A 22,712-nucleotide genomic window follows, 5' to 3' on the forward strand; every position below is an offset into this window, starting at 1 on the left:
ATTCTGGGTGCGAACATTCTGTGAAAATAGCAGCTCTACAATCTCACAACACATTGCAACGCAAACTGTTGTGATCTTGTAATGTAGATCAACAGGGAGGGGACCAAGTATAGAGCCCTGGGGGACCCCGGTCAAAACATGAAATAGGATGTTTGTAAGTGGTAATGTGATGGTTATCCTAATAGAACATCCCAAATCCCCTTGTATTGTCATGTGTTGGTTTTTAATTCAGATGACTTTGGAAGCGCGCACACACACACACACACACACACACACACACACACACACACACACACACACACACACACACACACACACACACACACAGTTGAGTGTTGCTTACCTTTCTGTAGACCAGCATGTTAGGTGACTCATCTGCCACCCCATTGCTGCTGCCGCTGCTGATGGTCTGGGCCATGATCTACCGTTAGGACCAGACAACCACACTCCTACAACAGAGGGAGAGACATTACTACTACTACCTTTGGTGGTTCTGAGCTTGTACATCTGCTATTTACGACAGGCAACACTTGTGTGCAACTACTGTAAGTATACGCACGCGCACACAGAATAAGAGTGATCATCAATACTGTTACTACTATTTATGCCAGTTCACATCTTATGGATCATGGTTTTGACGTTTGGTGAGTAAGGCTGTTTTTAGCCCAAGGAGTAAAAACTAATGCTTGGAATGGATTCAGAACCATGAAAACCCCCTAGTTTGACACACCACATGCTACTTAAAGCATAATGAAATTAAGAAAAATGTGCCTTATATAGGTTGTTAATGGTGGCCAATGAATTTGGCCGCTGTGGCGACCCCGAAGGTCGCCGGCTTGGGCACCCTAGCTAAATCATTAGAGAATGCCCTGGGCTACATCTGTGCAAAGAATATCCCTAAGCTCCTCCACTATGCTGGACACCCACTAACATTGAAAAATGCTCACATCGTAGATATGTAGGCATGCACACGCACGCACTAACAATCACAGACACACACGCACATAATTGCTTTCAGTCATGTCATGTGGCACAGCTGGGAGTTAGTTAGTTAGTTAGATAATGATTGGAGAGGAAGTACTAAATAGTGAGGACAGCTATTCACTTTTTAACTGTCTTTTGATTGATTGATTGGTTAATTGATTGATTGAATACTTTACAGTTAGCATGGACAGGGAAGTAGGCCTACAGTAAAATACAAGGTTTGCTAAAGGAATGAAACCAAGAAAGCCTTTCGGGCTTGTTTCCATTGGTGTCCTCATGTAGGCCTACTCAATTCATCAAAAAGGGCATTAGGGCAACAAAACAAACTCTCTCAAGTATGATGATGGTTAAGGTTGATTAAGGGAGTGCATGAAATGCTTTGTGGTTGAACCAGATTTTGGTTTCCCAGAAATTTGAACAAGAAACAGTGACTTGACAACAGGATGACGCGGTCAGAAGACAGAAACCGGGATATTTGGGTAAAAGAAAAACCAAAACCACACGAAAGTAAGAAATACTCAGAACAACACGAGTCTCCGTCTGTTACCGATACACATTAAACGAGTGTCCAAAAACAATCGATAACCTCTAAAGGTGGAACATTACGTCCCTGCATCACTGCATGTCATATGGCTACTACCAGACCACAACCAACCTGTAAATGTCAACCCCAAGCCGACCACCCTTATTGTCATTTGTCACACAGCCTATCTGTCCATAGCCTACAGTCCATTCCAGGTAGCTTTAGCTGCTGTCGTCTCTGTAGAAGGGCAACAGTGTGTACATTGTTGTGGTAACATTCAGAACCGTGGATAGCTCCTCCGACCACGCTGGTTACCAATTCAGTTTTTATATTTCGTGGCATTATTATTTCACCACTTCATAACGTTAAACATTTTGTTTACGTCGTCAATCAATCACTGCACGCGTTTCATTTGCATGTTTATTCTTACCTTATCCGATGTCCCTCCGCCCAAACAGCGAAGCCCCGATTAAAGATATCCCAAGATATCTTAATGAGACTCTTCTTTACTTTGTCAGCTGCCGGTCGAAGGAATGGGTTGTTTGCTCATTGGAGAGAAAACTGAATGTGTGTCAGATGTGATAAAATCTACTCAACACACAAACTGAGTGTGTGCCTGGCTCTCGCATCCTCTGGAGTGAAACGGAGGAGCGTGTTACACCCACCTATCGAATATTGTGACCACGCCGACCTGTCGAATATTGTGACTACAAAGACGAGTGTGTTACACCCACATATCGAATATTGTGACTCCACTCCGAAGACGACATGCTCGTTCTCAACTAAGTCGACCCGACTCCCGAGACACGAATGTTTTACAATGTTAGGGGGGGGGGGGGGGGGGGTTGTATGTCACATGAGCATATTGGGGTTGCTGTCTGTGTCTGGCGTGCGTTGTGTTGTTGCTTCCATTGGGTTGCTAGTCAGGTCACTAGTCATACAACACGGGGTGGATTTAAAATGTTGTATGTTGTTTTTTTTCTTCCAAAGAGCGACCTCTAGAGTCACACAATTCAAGTGGGCACCAAAGTATGTGTAGCCGAGTAAGCAAAAGCAGTGCGCGCGAGTGTATGCACCTCGCTCGTAGTGCGCGGGCAATCTCGGTCACAAACGTGAGCGCGCGCCCGACCGACCTCGGGGCCAATCACGTGCGGGGAATTAATTCTCATCAGCAGCCAAAGCGCCTTGGTAACGGCACGGTGGAGCGAATGGATCTGGATGGATGTTTATGTAACATTGAGAAACAAACAGGGCAGCCTTCTAGTACTTATACTGTTACATTTCCATACATGGAGATTAAGTTGGACCTAGAATATGTTATGGCATTGCATTTTGCAATGTCAGTATATTTCAAGAATGTAGGCCTATACTGTGTGGGTATTTGAAATAATGAAACAGGTCAATAAATGTGAGATTGCATAACTATTACCACTTTAACAATCAGTGCCAACCAAAGGAATCTGATGCCATCAGTCGTTAATGTGATTCAGCTGCAGATGATAGAATAGGTGGTTATAGTTACCAACACTGCAGGGTCATAGGCTCGGTTCCAGGATGAAATGACCGAGGGGCAGTTGAAATTGGCGAGGGGGCACACATCATTTTTATATAGTATAACAATAGGTAGGCTGCATGAAACTTAAATTGAGGGTGCCGAATTTGGGTGCCAGGCCTCTGACCCACTCATTTGTGGGACTCTACATTTTGTTTTTAATTATTATCATTTCAAAACATTTCAAAAAAGAAGAAAAAAGGTTTGCTAAAAAAAATCATGACTTAAAAACAAAATTCAATGATGTTCTCAGAAATGTCATGAAGAAATCAAAGAAAAATCTAAGAAAGTCCATAAATTTGAAAACAGATGGGTCTCGAGCTAAAACGTTTGGAAACCACTGGATTGGGTTATCTACATTTCTATATTTCCACAATAAAAGGCCAATATCCAACTCGTAGCCTTGTAGCCACTGTAAGATTCACAAGCGACTACATTCCATATATGACCAATGACAGTCAGTGATTTTTAGTATCTGATAATAAAGTGGTTGGCTGCCCACGCAGCTGGTTGAGTGGAGCCAAACAAACTACAGCGACAACATCTTGAAGATTACACCGAGCTCTTGTTCTGGAAATCCCACATCAAGACAATTCCCACCCCACTGTGTGCATCTATGATAATATAGTTAAGTAGTCTCCCTCTGGCGTGTGAGATAAATTGCTGCATGAGATAAACACACTTGTGCATGTGTTAATTATGTTTCTGCTTAGAAAGCAAGGGACCATAGAATAGCAATCACCAACAAAGCAGACCAACAATAGGTTTGCGAGTAGCTGCATATACTACAGTAGTGGACCTCACAGCCAGCAGCATTCACTAATTGTTTTGGATATAAGAGCTATTATTATAGGTTATAAACAGTACAGTAATATCCAACTGAAACATTTGTGCCTGAGGCCGATTCTAAAAACAATTTACGTTTGATTTACGTTTTCAGAAAAAAATACTACATAAATATTACAAAGAATATATACATGTTGAGTTAGGGTTGTACTATTCTGTACAACAACCCCAAAAGGGATTCCCGGATTGAAAGGTATAATTAGGTTTTATGTATAGGGATTTCCGGTCTAAATGGGTTAACAATGCCACAGGTTGTTTTTGTCTAGACTATTTGTGGGATCATCTTTTTATTTTATTTTTAATACTGTTTTTATTAGGCATTTTTTGTATGACATCTGAATATTATCGACAATGATAATGAGTAGTTCAGTTAAATAAAATGAAAAAAATAACAGGCAATGTAAATGTTTGTGGGATCATCTTAACTGGTGTTTACAAGGGGATATTGTCTTTGGGCTGGAAACCAAATATATATGTCCAAACTGTTGGGACTGTTAGGTTTTAGTCTGGTTTAAGTTAGGAGGAGTGAGGATAATGGTTAAGGGTAGGGCCCAGGGTCTGACAATCAATAGAAGTTAACCTTTCATTTTGCACAGTATAGGTCCTATTCATGTCCTCATAAGTAATAAATGAGAGCCAAAGCACATTGTTGCAATTGGGTCCCAAATATTAAAATAATTAATGGGGAGTTCATGTTTAATGTGTTGTGTACTTAATGAAATGTTAATTCATCAGTACAAACCAGACATGTTTTTCAACAAAAATGTAGTGTGTTTATTTTATACAAAGACATAAGACATGTACTTTTCCTTTCAGACCTTCATGTGTGGTGTTGTTTGAGATGGCACAGTGGGACCATCTGTGAACTGTCCTCCCAGTGCCAACTAATACTCCACCCATCTGGCAATGCAGGTAGTGAATACCCCCATAGTAGGAAAGCGTTTCAACAAAAAACTTGGCCCAAAGTTTGTTTACATATATACGGTATATATATTTCCTCCAACTTTCATAGACGTTGTTCTTGGTTTATAGTAGTTTGGTTCGTTGGCCTTTACTTTGGTCCCAGCATGTCACTGGGTCTCACCCACCGATCAAACTCCTCCTCTGTCACGTAGCCCAGCTCTATAGCCATAGCCTTCAGCGTGGTGCCCTTCTTATGCGCCGTCTTGGCAATGGCGGCCGCCTTGTCATAACCTGAACCAGACAGAGAGAGAAATACATTTGATTAGTTTGAACAAACTTAGAGCTTGCTTTTGAGAGACTCATTCTAATAACAGTGGTGTCTGACAGCCCTCTAGTGGTGAAAAGGAATGCACATTTATTTAGTTATGCATACCAACAGTATGTAAGCATGTAATTTAGATAATTTGTTTGCATGTCCATAAGTGCAGTCTGATAGGGACAGTTAATAATAGTTTTGGTACCTACCAATGTGTTCGTTGAGAGCTGTGACCAACATAAGAGAGTTATTCATGAGTTCATTTATCCTCTCCGTGTTCGCCTCGATGCCAACCACACAGTTGTTAGTAAAGGACAGGGAAGCGTCACCAAGCAACTGTGCCGAGTTGAGAACATTTTTAATCTGCAGAGAGAGAAGGCGCTGTTAGAAGAGAAGTACGAATATGCAAATATGAGCCCTAAAAGGCAGCCTATTAATACAACAGCAATGGGACTGAGCAGAGTTATTGCGACCGAAGGCAGAAGATTACTATGAAAACTTGTAAAACCCGTCTGTCGTTCGGTCGGCCACGCCTCCATATGGTTTCCAGTCCATTACTTGTGACGCCACGAGCCGTGATGTCACGCCTACAATCCCATTATGCCCATATATGGAGATAATCAATAAGCCCATTTATGGGAATGTTGTGACTCATGAGTCACACCTCCACAACACATCTCCATATGTGGAGCTGACTATCATCACCTGGATCTCCATATATGAAGATCACGACACTGACCTGATCAAACCCTGGATAGCCATACATGGTTTGACAAGTGACATACTGTACTAGATCAGCATATATAGAGCCGGCCAGCAACTCTACATCTGACGTCACCTCACTGACACCAGATTAATAGTTTAATTCCTGTTTCTCAACTGTGCCGTATTGAGAAGCTCTGTTGTTTCAGCGCGACCTCAGGGCGACTTAGTGGTGGTACAAAGAAATGTGGGCACGTAATTTTAGTAAATACAAAGCAATGATAAAATAACTCAAATAATGTCCATCTTCTCTACACTCCCAACGTTTTATGGGAAATGTTTTAAAATCTCGAAAGCACCCCAGTCTCAGAAATGCCTTTTAACAATGCATCTGAAGTTACATGAAACAGTCTGCTGTAAAGCCTTAGTAACAAGAGAAGAATCGAGACAAGTCACAAGGATTACCCGCAACAAACATTGCTCACAGCACTGCAGCGATGAGACAATCACATTATTCATTCAATGCAGAGAGGAAAGTAAAATATTGATACAGGAAGCACACAGTGTGAAATATTCAGTACTGTGTTCTGCATGCGTACAGTGACACCGTCCTAGGAGTATAAGGTATATTTTTTCCTCCAACATACTTAAAAATAATATATTTTTCGGCTCACCTGACCTAAGGATGTTCTCTGTAGACTAAATTGTTTTATACTCGCTGCTGCTTGACTTTCTGACCAATCACACATGATTGGTGTCATCTGCAGTGATTTTGGCTAAGCTGAAAATCTTGGAAGTCCAAGAAGTGCCAAAGAAAGCTTTGCTCAACCTCTCTGAACTTCATTTCAACAAGTATACTGCCGGCCCAGGCGGTGGCGTAACCGTCTGGGCACCCGACTGGTAATCCAGTCGCAGTGTGCCGCGGGTTCGACTCCTGAGCCCGACACTGCCTTTACTGCATGTCTGCCCCCATCTCTCTCCCGTTTCCTGTCAGCCTACTGTCTGTCCCTTCAAAAAAACAATAAAAGGCGTAAGCCGGAAAAAAATATCTTAAAAAAAAAAAGAAGTATACTGCCCACTTGTATGTGTAGGCAACGTTTGAAACCCAATGTAAGATCATAAAAAAATGTGGCTGTTAATTTAGTCGTCATGTGACCACCACGCTCTGACTTTAGGTGCGTTACACGTTCAAAACATTTCAAATAAATATCGTTTTATTAATTTAGTCCCCAGTGTGTTTTTGTCTCTGTACTCTGTGTGTGTGTGTGTGTGTGTGTATACACACACACACACACACACACACACACACACAGGTATGCAGATTATGCACATACATGAAATTTGCCCTCTACATCTACCATTCTATAACCAGCAGTGAGCAGCCATTCTATAGCGCTCGGGGAGAAATTAAGGATTAAGAGTCTTGCTCAGGGACACACATGAACAAACACGCAGGAATCCAACCTGGGACAACCAGGGCCTCTGGCTGCCCAGGACAGGACAGGCGGGCTCACTAACTAGTACTCAGCTATGGCTGGCTGCCCCGGTTGACGTGGCGATCAACAGACGTCTTGTGTGCATACATCCATACCCAACATTTAAGCTAAAGCATGGTGAAAACATACCAATAATATAATTCAGTATTCTAAAACCTATACACACATCCTGAACACATTAAGAATGCACACACTCACAATCATGGGCTTAAACACGTTGAGCTCAAAGTGTCCGTTGGCTCCTCCAATAGTGACCGCCACATGGTTCCCCATTACTTGAGCTGCTACCATCGTCATCGCCTCACATTGGGTGGGGTTCACCTTACCTGTACATAAACATACATTGAGTTAATGTAGCTATAAAGATGCACATACTGCAGTTGTAAATGTGTAACCACTTTCAATCCTGCATACTTGAAAAAAAGAAAAGAAAGAAAAAACAATTAACTAAGATTTACAAAATAAATGCATACATTGAAATGGAATTTAAATGTTCTACAGCTCACAGTGTGGTGCATTCACGATGCATTGTGAGCAGCTTGTAGATCAGCTATTTCCACTATCCATCGTACGAAGATGTATATGCGGCTCAAGTTGTTAAACTGTTCAGTGTGTGCGTGCATTTTTGTGTGCATGCAGAAAGTTCAAAGGGTGAAGAAAGAAAAGGCCAGACCTAAAATTAAAATAAAGGTTGAAACCTGAAGCTGTTGCTATGGACGATGGCTTTCAGCTGGACAGACAAACAGACTAAGCCAGAGAGAAGGATAGGCAGGGAGTTGTAATGTGTGCAGGTCTCTTTACTTTGTGTGCAAAACTACCCTTAGTTATAGACAGTGCCTCATAATTGATGCTCTCCGTCATTGAAATGTATTCATTTTGGTTATTAGGACTTGAATAGAAATGTTATTGACATTTTGTAACACACACCCAAACTTTGCTTACTGCCTTGAATTATTTGAGAACCGTTTAGCTCATTTATTTTCAATAGTACAGCACTCCATATCTTTTCGGGCTATATCATGCGGTACCCGCTGATTAATACAGTTATGTTGTAATTTTGGTTTAGTGTGGCAATTTCTCTGTTTGTATTTCATCAACAATTTGACTTGGCCATGTGGAAAAGCTTCGGCCACTTCACCCCTTTTGCAACCCCTTTTTGTGTCTGTCATATGGTTTTTTAGATATTTTAGTCATGATGTTCATGACCAAAAATCTGTCATGAAAATGTGGTCTCACTTCCTTCCTGGACTACAAAGTCACACCTCCATGCAGCCCCCCCCCCCCCTCTCCACAAGGAGGGGAAGTGCACTAAAGCATTATGGGCATTGTAGGAATTCAGCAATCCAGTCAAACACACAGACTTTATTATTTCTCTGGCCATAGGGTGCAAATTTCAAATTGTGCTACTGTCTACTACAAATACTATTAGCATTGAGTGACTGCCGTTTCTTCCAGCAGTGAAATGTCCCTTTAAGCCTGATTTATACTTAATCCGAAAATAGCAGATCTACAAGCATCACAATGCATTGCGTGCAATGCACTGTGAGATTGCAGATATGCGACATCACATGGGTGCGTGACAGCCTATACATTCTCTGGCACTGGCTTTCGCCCGCTGACCTGGCATGATGCTGCTTCCAGGCTCATTCTCAGGCAGTATGAGCTCTCCCAGACCAGAGCGGGGTCCTGACCCCAGGAAGCGGATATCGTTGGCAATTTTCATCATGCTCACGGCCACGGTGTTCAGGGCTCCACTCAGCTCCACCAGCGCGTCGTGAGCTGCCAGGGCCTCAAATTTGTTGGGCGCTGTAATGAATGGCAGACCTACCGAAAACATACAGTTCAGTCAGGACACTCTTGTTGTGATATAAATCATATTTTATTGCATCAATGTTATATATTTGTACTTCTTGTTGAGACTGCTCCTGTGATGCTCCAGAATGAATCTGCTTGGTGTGTGTGTGTGTGTGTGTGTATCTTGGCTCACCCGTGAGAGATGCAACGGTATCAGCTACTTTCTCCGCAAAGCCAATACGGGTGTTGAGTCCGGTGCCAACGGCAGTGCCACCCGCTGCCAGCTCGTACACCCTTGGCATGGCTGACTTTATCCTCAATATACTGTACTTCACCTGTTGGACATATCCGCCAAACTCCTACAACCCAGACAGGCACACAAACACAGTTTGAATGCATCAGCGTGCCAAAAACAAACCCACAGGTTTGATGTTTTTATCCCCGCAGCAGCTAATCTCCCCTCAGTACTCAATTAATTGTCTCTTATTGTGTATTGTTTTGTTGTATTGTCTGTTTGTCAAAAAAAGAAAAATGCAATAAATATATTGTTTAAAAAAAATGTCTCTTATTGTAGACAACTACTTGGCTGCTAGATTCAATTATGACATTGCCTCTAACTGGCATGTACTGGTAGCAATTGTAATCATTATGTTTGTCACATTCATATATTGCCCAACAGTTGGGGTAGGTTCTGTAATATCTTGCAACAAATCGGATTTCGGTATGAATCTCATGGGTCAAATTAAGGTCAGAATCCGCCTTTTTTAAAATCTCGTAAGTCGCAACAAATCGGATCTTGGACCAAATTTCAAGGGTCCTTTATTTGAGCTCTGCTCCATCATTTTGAACCTGTGAAGAGCTCTACTTGCATGTCCTATTTTCAACGACCACATCCTGAGTCAGGATGTTGTGGAAATGTCTTTATTACTGTACCTGCCCGAGGGAGAGGGGCACAGCATCCTGCGTGTGTGTGCGGCCGATTTTAATGATATCTTTGAACTCCTCTGCTTTGGCTGCCAGCGCGTCGTGGAGAGACTGCAGGCCTGGCAGCAAGACGTGGTGCACCTCGGTGGCCGCAGCGATGTGCATGGCAGTGGGAAATGTGTCATTCGAGCTCTGGAAGGGAAATGAGAACGATGAGAACTTTGTTTAGCGTTCCATAGCCTCCAGATCTTGGGAAAGACAGAATTAAATGAAGGCAAAACTGAATTTAAATGCCGGATCTCTGGAAAGCCATAATTAAATAAAAACTAAACTGAATTTACAATGCCATCACAGCATCACCCACATCTCCCAGAAGAATTGGTATTATACTTACTGTATGAATCTAGTCTCAAATAGGCCTGGTGACATGATCTAAATTCAACATAGCGGCTATAACTGGGTGGAAACAGTTCTGAGATTTAATGACTAACTGCATTGCAGAATCAATTCAAGGGCAGCCCTTAATATTGGGACAGTTATGCAATTGTTTTCCAAAGCAGTAGATTTTTAGAGGCTGTTGTCGCTGATATTTAGTCACTAAATTGAATGTAGAGGTGACCAGATCTCTGATCGTCTTACTACGCCAAACTACATACATAGAGTATGAATCTAACAGAATCATAAAGACAGACACTGCATTACCTGGCTCTTGTTAACGTGATCGTTGGGGTGAACAGGGTCCTTGCTCCCAAGCTTTCCCCCCATGATCTCGATGGCCCTGTTGCTGATGACCTCGTTGACGTTCATATTGCTCTGGGTTCCGGAGCCAGTCTGCCACACCACCAGAGGAAAATGGTCGTCCAGCTTCCCAGCTGCTACCTAAAATAAAAATTCACATGTCAAATACTGGTTCCTACTCTCATCTGTATGTACACTCTTGCTTGTGATAAAGCAGGTAAGGAAAGGTGTGTGTGTGTGTGTGTGTGTGTGTGTGTGTGTGTGTGTGGTACTTGACCTCGTCAGCGGCCTGGATGATGGCGTCAGCGATTTTGGGGTCGAGGCCGTAGTCCTTGTTGACCTCAGCAGCAGCTCTCTTCAGGACGCCAAAGGCCTTAATGACCTGGATCTGAGAGAGAGAGAGAGAGAGAGAGAGAGAGAGAGAGAGAGAGAGAGAGAGATGATGATTTAAATGTAGATGGGTACAGGCAGGCAGTCAGTCAGTTAGTAATTTATTCAATGAATAGGCCTTTGTGTGAGACTTACTGGCATCCTCTCAGAGGGACCACCTATCTTGAAGTTCATGGTCGATCTGACTGTTTGGGCACCATAGTACTTGTCAACTGGCACTTTGAGCTCCCCAAACGTGTCCCGTTCAATCCTGAACTCTGAACTGGCCTGTACAGGCACACAAGGTACACAAACAAACAAGTAAGTCAAATATAACCTAACGATGCACAAGCTGAATTGAAGTGGTTTATCAGTCTGGGCAAATAAACAGAGCTCTGGCTGCTGGGATGTCTTCCCAACTAGGAGTTGTTGAAGTTCACAATCAATGACTGAATATACTACATGAGGTCAAGGCAATAGCATGGGGATTATTGTTATTTTGGTGGAAATTGGTTTTAAACTAAACAGCAATGCTAACATTGCAGGGTAGTTTGTATCTAGGAGCAGCCTGTAGTAGACTAAATTAATAATGGTGATTCAAGCTGATCAAACATGGAGTTGTACTACTGACCAGGGGCGTAACTAATAGTAATACTATCTGACTAGTATTATCCAACAGCTAGCAGTATTGACAGCCAAGTTAACTGACTTTGACCTCTGGTTGCTAACGTTAGCAAATGAGATACTGGCTGGTTGACAAGCTAATGAGCACATATGAAACCTATTGCAACTGCAGTTGCTTACTTTAGAGTGAATTAACTACAAACATGAATATGCGTGAGTGGTGACCCAACGCACGAGCAGAGCACACTTTACATAACAGTTAGGTTGCTAGCCTGCTAGGAGACTATTATTCATTCATTTTACACTGGCTAAGCTACAGCTAAGAAGGTCACACCGTACGGGCTAACAGCTCATTATAACATGTTTTAAAAAGCATCAAACATACCATTCTGGAGGTTGTTATGAGTGCAGGGCTGTGCTTCGTGTTGGCGAGGTGCTTTTGCAGAGCCAGCACTCTGCAATTTAATCTGTGGACGTTGCGCAGAGAGCGATACATGGCGGACACTGCTGTCAGATCCAAAGGGCGGAACCAATGTGTGAGCCAACCAAATGTCCGTTTTAGGGGGCGGAAACATATTAGTGCAACAGTGGGGGGAGATAATTGAAAGCAGCACCGATCGACAGCTGATGGAAAAAGCACTCATATGCTCTGAACAGAACTAGCAACAAATAATAATCTGTTTAGAAATAATTTCACTGTCAGATTTACTAGTTATTTTCAGCAGAGAAGTTACAGTACACATGAAAACACTTATCTAGTGTAGCTTCCTTGTTCCTTCTGAATGATCATTGATCACACAAATCTGTGGTCTAGTGTGATGTTGTAGTGATGAATGTATGCCTATGTTACTGACACTGTTGATTTGGGCTTAACCACTGTGTTGTTGTTATTTGCAAATTATAAAGAACTCTTGTTTTGTAAAGAGTCAAGACAGACAGATCGATCGATAGATGATGGATGGATGGACTGCACAAATAAATGTTATCAAACATTTAACAAGTCATTTACAACTCTTTGACTTGACTAACAGTTTGTGAATGATATATTCTAAGCCTTAGAAGCCTATTCTAAAGTGTTGCTGTGGGTTATGGCCTGGGTTAGTGGCCACACACCACCACCATGAGAGCTAGTGTAATTAAGTCCTGAGACAGATCCTGATTAAATCATGTAGGAGGACTACCGGTATACGTTTTTGAAAAGAGTAGCCTATCAAGCTAGTAATAAGGAAACAACCCATAACTGAGGCTTGGTTAAACCGGTTTCTCTAATATGTAAACAGTAAAAAATCAATTTGGTAGGCTACAATTTCCACACTCTCAGACCTCTTCAGCATAAAATGCTGGATCATTGCAGCATGTGTAGTAAGAGGTCTTTGAGCTTTGCTGTATATTAAAAGGTATTTTTAAGTTTTAATGTCTGTTAGAAAGCAGCCTTACTGAACAAAAAAAGATAGTTTAAGTCCTTGTGGCCTTTTTTTTTTATAGTCGTATGATTATAATTGCCTGCAAGCAAGGTACAAATAAAATATCCAGTCTTTGTAAAGACTTATTTCAGACAGACACAAACTTCCCCAGCAGGGGGAGCTCTACTCAACAACCTTGGCAGAGGGGGAATGGACCTTTCAAGTTTTACTGCTGTGCTTACTGCTGTGCTTTGGGACCATTTCACTGGCACTGGGTCTGGCAGAGTCAGACAGGCGGACAGGGAAATTGAGTACATTGAGTTACTATGCATTTTCTGTCATGTATTCCAGACAGGAAGGTTTTTGCCGTCTGCAGGAAGTAATTAAAAGGGCAGGTTTTACAAAACTGATGCGCTATTGTGAACCGATATCTGTCCAAGGCCTATACAGAGGCAATAATCATCAAAGGACTGAACATTAAGTATAAGTTATGATCCCCTCCCCTGACCACAATTCCACACTCAGTTTTTTAAGCATTATTTGAGAGATATTGGTTACTATTTCCATTTATTGCCCTATTGTAAATCAGATGGAAAAGGGGCGACCTTACCTGTTACCGATCGTCCGATCAGATTACCGCATGACTATATGGTTCACAATCTGATTCATATTTTTGTTTTGATATATTTTTATTTTGTTAATAGGCCTACCTTAAATGATGATGTCCCGGTAATTTTACAGGAAAGAGGGTTTTGTATTTTGTCAGTAGCCTACTCATATAGTCAACTTGATTGTTCTGATCCAAATTCAAAATCAAATGTCTTGTTTATTCTTCTCTGAGTTGCATAAATCCCCAGAGTATTTGCTACTATGTCGTCCAATGAGCATGAGCCAAGCCAATCTCTAACAGACCGTTTTCGTGTTCTCATATTAATATAAAAAATGTTGTAATGTAAGCCTATATAGCTATAATGGTCCATTAGCCTGGAATCCAGCCTGATTCCAGATTGATTGATTCGCTATACGTTCGTCTTTTTCTAAAGCGGTCTGGATCACACAGGCTAATGCAGATATATGGCTTATAGGACGAATAGTCAAGGAGGGTGATAACAGGCCTAATTCCCAGCCAAGCCAAAAAGGAACTTGGTATTTTAAAACAAGATGTTATTTTTGTTTGTTTTAGATCATGATGAATGCTGAGTGAGTAGGCCTCTATATCCGGCGCCAGAACAGTGACCAAGCGTCTCCTCTGTCCAGTCATCAACATGCTTTTGGACATGAGTCTGACGCCAAGGGGGGCGGGTCGGATCAATGACCTGCAATGATTGTCCCAATTCAAATATTAGCCATTTAGTGATTGTCTTTGATGTTGAGCGATGCGTCTTCGAGGTTCCTCAATCATATCCCCCTGTTTACTCTCTGTCCATTTATCTAAATCACAATCATTAGAAAGTTGTCAGTTAGGGGGCGTGATGCCTCTATATAGAAGACGGACGCACGAGATCGAACCGTTGAATTCAAAGGTTAAGGTAACGGTCTAATTGAAACCATTGATAGCATACCGGTAGGCCATTTATACGAAACAGTCAATGTATGGTTCTCAAAGTGGTCCTTCCTTAATTGATGGGGCGCCAGGGGTCAAATTAGTTAAAGTTTTAACCCTATAAACCTACTAAGTAAATAAAGTAAAGACCCTATTCGAAAAAGAAGCCGATCTTGATGATGCAAAGTGAGTGATGAGCTTGTAGATCCGCTATTTAAAAAAAGATTAATTTTGAAATAAGCAGGTCAATATAGGCTATATCAATGTAACGGTCCTTATTGACGTGATAAATAGCCCATTATTATTATTAATATTATTATTATCCTATTAGGCCTATATTATTATTAGCCAATTGGCCATATATCGATATATCCATTTCATTTTAAATATGTAGCCATAAGCCACGTTGATCCTTCTATAATTATGTTCAATGAACACACTGAGGATTTAACTTTGCATGCAGTGTCATTTGAATTGGAGATCAGACAACGGGCCCGTTTTTGTGCCGCTTGATAACATTGAAACAGAGAAGTCATTCGTTACTGTTTAACTAATCTGGGGAAACGATATGTGCGCATATGATCCAACTAGTGAGCCAGTAGATTAGAGCGACTAACGTTTATAGTGTTATTATCACGATAACCTAACCGGCTACACTGATGGAGGACGCGCCTCTCCTCCAGCATTCATTCAAATCATGAGTTAATCACTCAACACTACCGTTAGTACAGATGTTTGCGCAGGTGTCCATTGTGATTAATTGTATTGTAAGCTGCATCGTTATAGATAACATTCACACATGTGTGACTATAGTCAAATCCAGAACGATTTGTAGCCATGCGTAAAAACATAAACGTCACATTCTATATTGCCTGCAGGTATATGCCTATATAGAAGAAGTGTCTAACTAATACAATACAATACAATACAATACAATACAATACAATACAATACAATACAATACAATACAATACAATACAATACAATACAATACAATACAATACAATACAAGACAAGACAAGACAAGACAAGACAAGACAAGACAAGAAATAGCTTAATAATAGCTTGTTATTATTATGCTAATAATAATAGCCTATTATTATGCTAATAATCATAATAACAACAGGGATAATACTACTACTATTAGCCTACTACACTACTACTACTAATACTAATAGCTAAACAGTGTTTTTAACTCCAGAGTCAAACAATTTAGCTTCATGTGTAATAATAATAACAACACTAATAACGTAATTATAAGACATTAATGATGGTGATCACAGCCTTGCATGGCCGCACTGTCCAGGCATAAAAAGCCTGATAACATTAACCTCACAACGTGGGAGTCCAGTCGAGCCGTGAGCCAATCAGAGCGGCCCTCTGGCCACCTGCAGGAAGTCTGCCGTCCCGTTATCTCCTCCTCCTCCACATGCAGCAGAGATATGAGGCAACGGTCCCAAAACCGTCGTTAGCTCACCACTTTATAGACCCTGTCTGAGTGCCACTCCGATGGGTAGCCTGCCTACACGCACACAACACACACACACACACACACACACACACACACACACACACACACACACACACACACACACACACACACACACACACACACACACTCACGATACACACATTTACCCATGGTAAAGTGTCACGAATAGATGCGGATAGAATATAAAGGCAGCTCTTGAAGAGGACGTCTTTACTGTGGAAGTTATAGCCTATATGTCCTCCTGTAGAATGCTCAACCTGCAGCACCGGCGTTCTTTTGGCAAAGGGTTCTTCACTGGTCTCCTGAAATAAGGCTATAGGCAGGCTATACTGTTAGTGGACAAACAAGCCTTATAAAAACAAGAGAGAAGCGAATTATTGAGGAGTTATCCTCTGTGGCATTGGATTGGAAGTAGCCTCATCTTCTGATCAGAATTAAGAAGACGATGCAGCAGCAGTTCCATCACAGCGGCTCAGCTGCGTCCCCAACCATGAGCGTTCCTTTTTACGCGCCGACTCCTCTCCAGCCGAGTCACCGCGACCCGACCCCGTTCTACATCGACGACATCCTCGGGAGGAACGGCGCAACAACGGCCACGTCCTCCTCCTCCTCTCCCTCTCCCACCTCCTCATCCTCATCCTCCGTCTCTTCCACGACGCATCACCACCATCATCATCTCCCGGTGGTCCCCACCACCACGCCGAGCCTGCTGCCGTCTCCCAACTCCTCGTTCACCAGTCTGATCGCGCCCTCTCCCTACCGCACGCACATCTACGAACCCACGCCCATCCACCCGGCCCTGTCGCACCACCACCACCACCACCATCAAGCCGCGGCGGCCGCGGCCTTGACGGCCACCTACGCCTCCACGGGAGCCTTCGCGACCTCCATATACCCGTTCCATCACCACCGGTCCATGGGGGAGTACGCACACGCTCTACTCAGGCACGACCCTCTCGGTAAGTTATTATAGCACAATTTAATCCTGCATGCATGCGCGTACGTTGGAACTCCGAGTGGGCTGCCTGAAAATGACACTTTTTGTTATATTTTGTAATTTGACAGTCCATAAACGATGCGTTGTCGAGTAGGCTATGCGCATTCTTCGACGAAGTCGTGCAGCCCGGCCAGTGCAGGTGTTTACTGCGTAAAATGTCATATATGGTATAGCCTGATCTATAATCAATAATGCAGAATTTTCAAATAATGATGAAGTCGTGAAGCAAGTTGACAGCTGACTTGACACCATATCGACTGATGGCCTTAATTGCTGTGGCGGCCTCATGTTGGTATAGCTGCGATTTGACATTGTAGGCCTACTCTGACAGATCTTTAGGGGAAATACTTTCATAATTATATCGTTATCTGTTTTCGCCATATTTGCAGAATGAGTAAGTGACTCTCACTCTCAGCCTTTTACTGCTTGGTGCGTGCGGATTTGCGGAAGAAAAGCCCTGTCTGTGTTTTCTTTGTGCGTGCTGCTTCGTCATGCATGTCTGAGCCCTGTTACTTGTTACTACATCATGTTTGCACAATGCAAACTTTACAATGCTTACTGAGGACTTTTTTGTCATTACACGGTATTTCTCCACGTGCATGCTTACAACCCCTTAATCGGCGTTTAATGGAACTTACTGAATGAACTTCGCATAGCATAGCATTTTTGTTTTGTTTTTTACTTTTTCTTTAAAAGTATATAGGCTATACAGTCTCTGAGTCTCAATTAGGTTCTTAAAAGGATATTGACACTATTTACTGAAATAGTGTCAAGCTGTATATATAATATATATAGGCTATGTATACGGCCATGCGTTTATGACAGACACACATTTGTGTTCCAACAACACCAGACTTGTCCATTCAGTCTTGTCCGTGGCAGCCTTGACTTGTCTTCCTGCGTCCCATTGTTCTGAAACATCTGAGGACCAGCTCAGCCAGTGACTAAAACACACTAGGCTCTAAATCACTTGTTATTTCACCGCTGCATTGTCGCTCTGTGTGTGTGTGTGTGTGTGTGTGTGTGTGTGTGTGTGTACGCGCGCGTCTACCGAACCGTCCCTCTCTCCTCTCCCCCACTGTTCTCTGTTCTGCAGCAGCGCTGAAACGAGTCAGACCACCTTTCCGTTCATACAGGAAGCTGTGAGCCTCTCGATAGGAGTAAATCTGGTTTCAGAAGCTGTTAAATGTTTTCCTGGCCAACCCGGGCCACCCCCGGCCAGCCGCTTCCTCGGGAGGCCGCTGCACGTTGCTGATTATTTTATCGACATCCTCAATACAGACATATTCAGGAAACACTCGGCCTCTGATAGCCCGGGATCCGTTCTTGCACATAGTGTTGCACTTCCTCTGGCTGACTGGTATGGGCAGCCACCGAGGATGTGTGACTGACTTTCTTTTATTAAAATAAACCAAAGACACACGGACTGTGACGGACAAGACAACGCATGCACATCAAGACGGCTAATACTCCCTCAGATAATGGGGAAAAAAAATATGAAGTCAGGCGTATAGTCTATATTCCATGGCTCCATGCAGGTTATTTAGTGTGTTTAAGCTTTTTAATGTCTGTAAAGGCCCAATGAGGATCGTTTCCTATTAATTCAGGCCAGGGCGGCCTAGAATAATTTGGTCAATTAAAAATCTTTGATGTGCTTGAGGAAAAGGTATAACATAACATCTGCAGGAATTCTGAAATGTTTAATTGTAATTATTGCTATAGCCTATATGCTTAATATTTTACACTCCACGAGGTTATCTATGCCGAAAAGAACTGTTCTTTTTTGACAAGCGACACCATGCATCGAATAGCTAGGCCTATATGTCTATATGAGAAATACGACATTCTAAAAGCCTGCCTTTGTGAACTTATCGATGGGGTATTTCTTTGGTCCTAATTGCGTTTCTTCTATCTTCGCAGTCCTGATGCAATTCCAATATTTGATGAATTGAAGACAGCAAGGAGGCCAAGCTTAATTATATTTATATAGTTATATAACTTTCAGTTATGTTGACACGAGTTGTTTTAGAATTTATACTTTTTAAAGCTTTTAAGTTTTGCCTTGGCCTATTAACTTCAATGAATCGAATATAGCCTATATATATATTTTAAAAAAATCATTTTGGGGGGTGAACAACCCCTTTAAACGGTAACCGCTTGTGGTGGAGAAGAGGGAACGACTTGTGTTTAAGTGAAGGCCATCATCGGCTATAATCAGGCCACAGATGCAGGAAGCACATGAGCGGATATTTGCCCATAGTTTTCACTCTGTCACGACCTTCCTTAAAAGCATCGCATGCACGCAGCACGCCAAGGCTGTCACACTCATTATTATTGTTTTCTTTAGAGCCATTAACAGGAAAGGAAACGGGCAAAGGAGAACACATTCTTGATTTGTTTTGGCTTTGCTATTATTACAAAGCCTTATCCCTTATCCATCAGCCAGGCAGATTCATGTTATTCATTTGTAATAAAGAAATAGGCCTATATGGGCTAACGATGGCAGTAATCTGATTTGGTTGTCTCTCTGTTAATAATTAAACAAATTAAACAAACTACTCACGCATAGGAGTGAAGTAAATGTGTTAATTTGTGATGATTGCTCTCTACATACGGCCCATATGGCGCTAATTGATAGTTATAGCCTATATATTTAATATTTGTCTTTCCTTTCTTTTACCAAAGGAAAACCACTTATACCTGTATTCAATATTTTCCTTTCTTTTTTTGAACCAAAGGAAAACCACTCCTGTGGACTCCATTCATCCAGCGGCCTTTACACAAAAGAAAAGGTGGTCAAGTTCGTTTCTCCAACGACCAGACCATTGAGCTGGAGAAGAAGTTCGAGACGCAGAAGTACCTTTCACCGCCCGAAAGAAAACGGCTGGCCAAGATGTTACAACTAAGCGAGAGACAGGTGAGCTTCAGTTAATTTGGAAAATATAATGAATGAGCACGCAACTTTCTTAAAATCACGAAGGAAGTGCACGTCCTTCTATTGGGCAGGGCTATATTGCGTAGCTGAACAACACCACGTGGAGTTTAGGATGCTCTGGCTCATATTGAGACCGACATCGGACAATAAAAACGCTCACACGCTATTTCTGTTTTCTCCTGTATAGGTTAAAACGTGGTTCCAAAATCGAAGAGCCAAGTGGCGAAGACTAAAACAGGTGAGGAAAAGGTTGGAACACAAAACAAAAGGGACAATTGAATTGTATGATTGTTATTTTGTCTTTAACTTTGGAATTCACCTGCTAACAATGGAAACGCCAATATTTATTGCGTGCGTGTATTGCGCATTGTGCGTAATGTATAATCGCTATAGGCCTACATGATTTTGGAACTGTCCTCCTCATCGGTGCTGAAGTAGGACAGTAAATTAAACAATATATTTATGTCTCGATCTGCAGGAGAATCCAGGTAAGAAGGAGGCGGAGGACGACGGAGGTTCTGCCGGCAGCAGGAGTAAAGGCGAGGAGGCGTCAGACCCACATCTTGGTCCGGATCAGAGACACCAGGTGTCGGTCTCTGACATGTCCCAAAGCTGCTCTCTGCACTCCTCCTCCCCGCTGTCCCACAGAGACATGGACTCGGACATTTCACACGACGACACGGACAGAGAACTGGACATTGAGGAGGACGACGAGTTTCAGCTCAATCCACAGTTTTGAGATTACATTGATATTGAATGGCTTTATATCCATCGTTGGAGACAGTGGACGCACTCACACCGGGAGTTAATGACCACTAATTTAGCCTACTGTGTAGGCCTTTTCTGAAACACGTTCTATCTGGCTCCGTTGTTTACATAAATAACCCACTGCCGCCGACCGTTGAAATTAATCAACTGACAACGACATTACAAGTGTAATTTTGGACCTTTTAAGAGCCTTAAGAGGTAGGCTATATGTCTTGGTCTTGATAAGAACATCATAGACATGGGTTCGTAGCCTACGTATACATTCGAAGCGGGTGCGCTTTGGGAAGAGGAGGAGGAGGAGGAGGAGGACAATATTTTAATTCTACTGACGTTTTGTTTGTTTGTTTGTTTGTTTGTTTGCCTGTCCGTCTGTTATGTAAGCTATACTTTTCATTCACTGTAGGCCTATAAAATGAATAGCCATGATGCAGCATGAGTCAATGTCCTGCTATTGTTTTCTATCGTCCTATGGGCTGTCGCTATATAGTCTCTAAACAATATGTTTAGTATTTTGTACATATGTAGACTACTGTATTTTGTGTCTGTTGTTAATGTGTTTTAGGCTACTTTTCCGTTTCCCCCCCGTCGACACGCACTGTAAATTACTGTATAGAGTCTATAGACCCTATAGATTAGTCCGTCCAGCACTAGATCTTTTTGGATGTTATAGGCTCTTCGGTGATGCCCGTTTTATGCGATTGAAAATAAATATATCGTTTAATTGATTTAGCAGCATGAGTGATATAGCAAGTATAGTAGCAGCAACATACAAAATAAATAAATAATGTCTTGATTTAGGTTGCCTCTGAGGTATAGTTTGTATAGGCTATACTCAAATTATGCATTTGCATAATTGTTTGTGAAATAAAACTGTGATGATAATGAGAGAACACTATGCATTAAATACAATGTCTTAACCGTTACTTGGTGTTTTATAGTGTTGGAAAGTATTTAGCCCACTTCATTATAGCATAGATAAATACGATCTTGAGATAGGCCTATATACAGTAGTGAATATAGCCTGCATGCAGCAGTTTCTGGCTTCCCCACAAATATTAGGTTATAGGCCTACAGTATATACACTTTAATTATTATTAGCGACGGCGTATAGGCCTATACTCCACAAATATCATACTTTAATAGCCATTTTTTCCTTAAAAACCCCCCCCCTGAGATAGTCATTAACGTATATTAACTTCATATAATTAGTCCTCAATCACTAATGTTCATGATAAAATAGATTCCCCCCCCTACTTGGTCTATGTGTCTCATATGAAGGGCTGTTGGTAGTTCAGACATCATCGTTAGACAGATTTTATTTTAAACAATATCTATATATATATTTTTTTAAATATTTATAGAATTTTATTATCGTGAGAACGATGGCTTTCATTTTCACATTGCAACTTTTTAATAGAAAGCCTGCCGTTTTTATTAGCTTGGATTCCCCATCATGATGTCACTAGTGCCTTGTGGACGGGTTTCTGAATCAGAACTGCCCACAGACTGGGTAAAGAAATGTATTTTATAATGAATATTAGTTATGACCAATTATATGAAGATATACCGGAAGGCTGAAAAGTGATGAAGTGGTCCAAGATACTTTGTAGATTTAGATTTAATGATTTGTATGTTAGTCTAGGACCTGACTAAGGTATGTATGCACTTCATTTAGGAGAGAATATCTGAACTGTTCTTGACTAATATGACCCCCGCGAACAACCTGGGAACTGTGAACAAATCTCTATCCGGGGCGAAATACCCGAAAATGACCACGCCCTTTTCGAAATGACCACAATCTGA

The 22,712-nt window shown here is 41.9% G+C and overlaps 3 protein-coding genes across 6 annotated transcripts in view; 1 reads left to right on the plus strand and 2 right to left on the minus strand.

Moving 5' to 3' along the window:
- Positions 1–2,115, minus strand: part of rgs7b (regulator of G protein signaling 7b) — a 70,896-nt gene extending 68,781 nt beyond the window's left edge. For all 4 annotated transcript variants that reach the window (XM_080789010.1, XM_080789008.1, XM_080789009.1 and 1 more), the window contains exons 1-2: positions 1,938–2,115; positions 344–449 (exon numbers count right to left, since the gene is read on the minus strand). In XM_080789010.1, coding sequence (XP_080645136.1) covers positions 344–418 — 75 coding nt within the window. In that variant the 5' untranslated portion in view covers positions 419–449; positions 1,938–2,115. The remainder of the gene's footprint in view (positions 1–343; positions 450–1,937) is intronic.
- A 2,540-nt stretch (positions 2,116–4,655) lies between these two features.
- LOC308333396 (fumarate hydratase, mitochondrial-like) lies at positions 4,656–12,293 on the minus strand. The gene is made up of 10 exons (XM_080789782.1): positions 12,157–12,293; positions 11,304–11,435; positions 11,056–11,166; positions 10,743–10,919; positions 10,050–10,232; positions 9,310–9,475; positions 8,943–9,146; positions 7,521–7,648; positions 5,334–5,487; positions 4,656–5,099 (listed from the first exon to the last, which is right to left on the minus strand). Exons 1-10 carry the CDS (start codon positions 12,265–12,267, stop codon positions 4,957–4,959), a joined length of 1,509 nt encoding a protein of 502 aa, XP_080645908.1. The 5' UTR covers positions 12,268–12,293; the 3' UTR covers positions 4,656–4,956.
- A 3,711-nt stretch (positions 12,294–16,004) lies between these two features.
- On the plus strand, positions 16,005–22,468 carry hhex (hematopoietically expressed homeobox). The gene is made up of 4 exons (XM_080788753.1): positions 16,005–17,168; positions 19,945–20,123; positions 20,329–20,379; positions 20,620–22,468. The coding sequence occupies exons 1-4, from the start codon at positions 16,655–16,657 to the stop codon at positions 20,878–20,880; spliced, it is 1,005 nt and encodes a 334-aa protein (XP_080644879.1). The 5' UTR covers positions 16,005–16,654; the 3' UTR covers positions 20,881–22,468.
- Positions 22,469–22,712: the final 244 nt, after the last annotated feature.

The sequence above is a fragment of the Protomyctophum bolini genome (genome assembly GCF_963924005.1).
Source record: "Protomyctophum bolini genome assembly, chromosome: 18".
NCBI lineage: Eukaryota > Metazoa > Chordata > Actinopteri > Myctophiformes > Myctophidae > Protomyctophum > Protomyctophum bolini.

Excerpts from the sequence above, each read along its gene's own strand:
- LOC308333396 (XM_080789782.1), bottom strand. The coding sequence starts at position 12,267 with ATGTATCGCTCTCTGCGCAACGTCCACAGATTAAATTGCAGAGTGCTG. Across the intron at positions 10,233-10,742 it reads ATCACGTTAACAAGAGCCAG|AGCTCGAATGACACATTTCC; the intron begins GTAATGCAGTGT and ends TTTCCCTTCCAG. Across the intron at positions 5,488-7,520 it reads ACGTGTTTAAGCCCATGATT|ATTAAAAATGTTCTCAACTC; the intron begins GTGAGTGTGTGC and ends CTCTCTCTGCAG.
- hhex (XM_080788753.1), top strand. The coding sequence starts at position 16,655 with ATGCAGCAGCAGTTCCATCACAGCGGCTCAGCTGCGTCCCCAACCATG. Across the intron at positions 17,169-19,944 it reads ACTCAGGCACGACCCTCTCG|GAAAACCACTCCTGTGGACT; the intron begins GTAAGTTATTAT and ends TTTGAACCAAAG. Across the intron at positions 20,124-20,328 it reads TACAACTAAGCGAGAGACAG|GTTAAAACGTGGTTCCAAAA; the intron begins GTGAGCTTCAGT and ends TCTCCTGTATAG.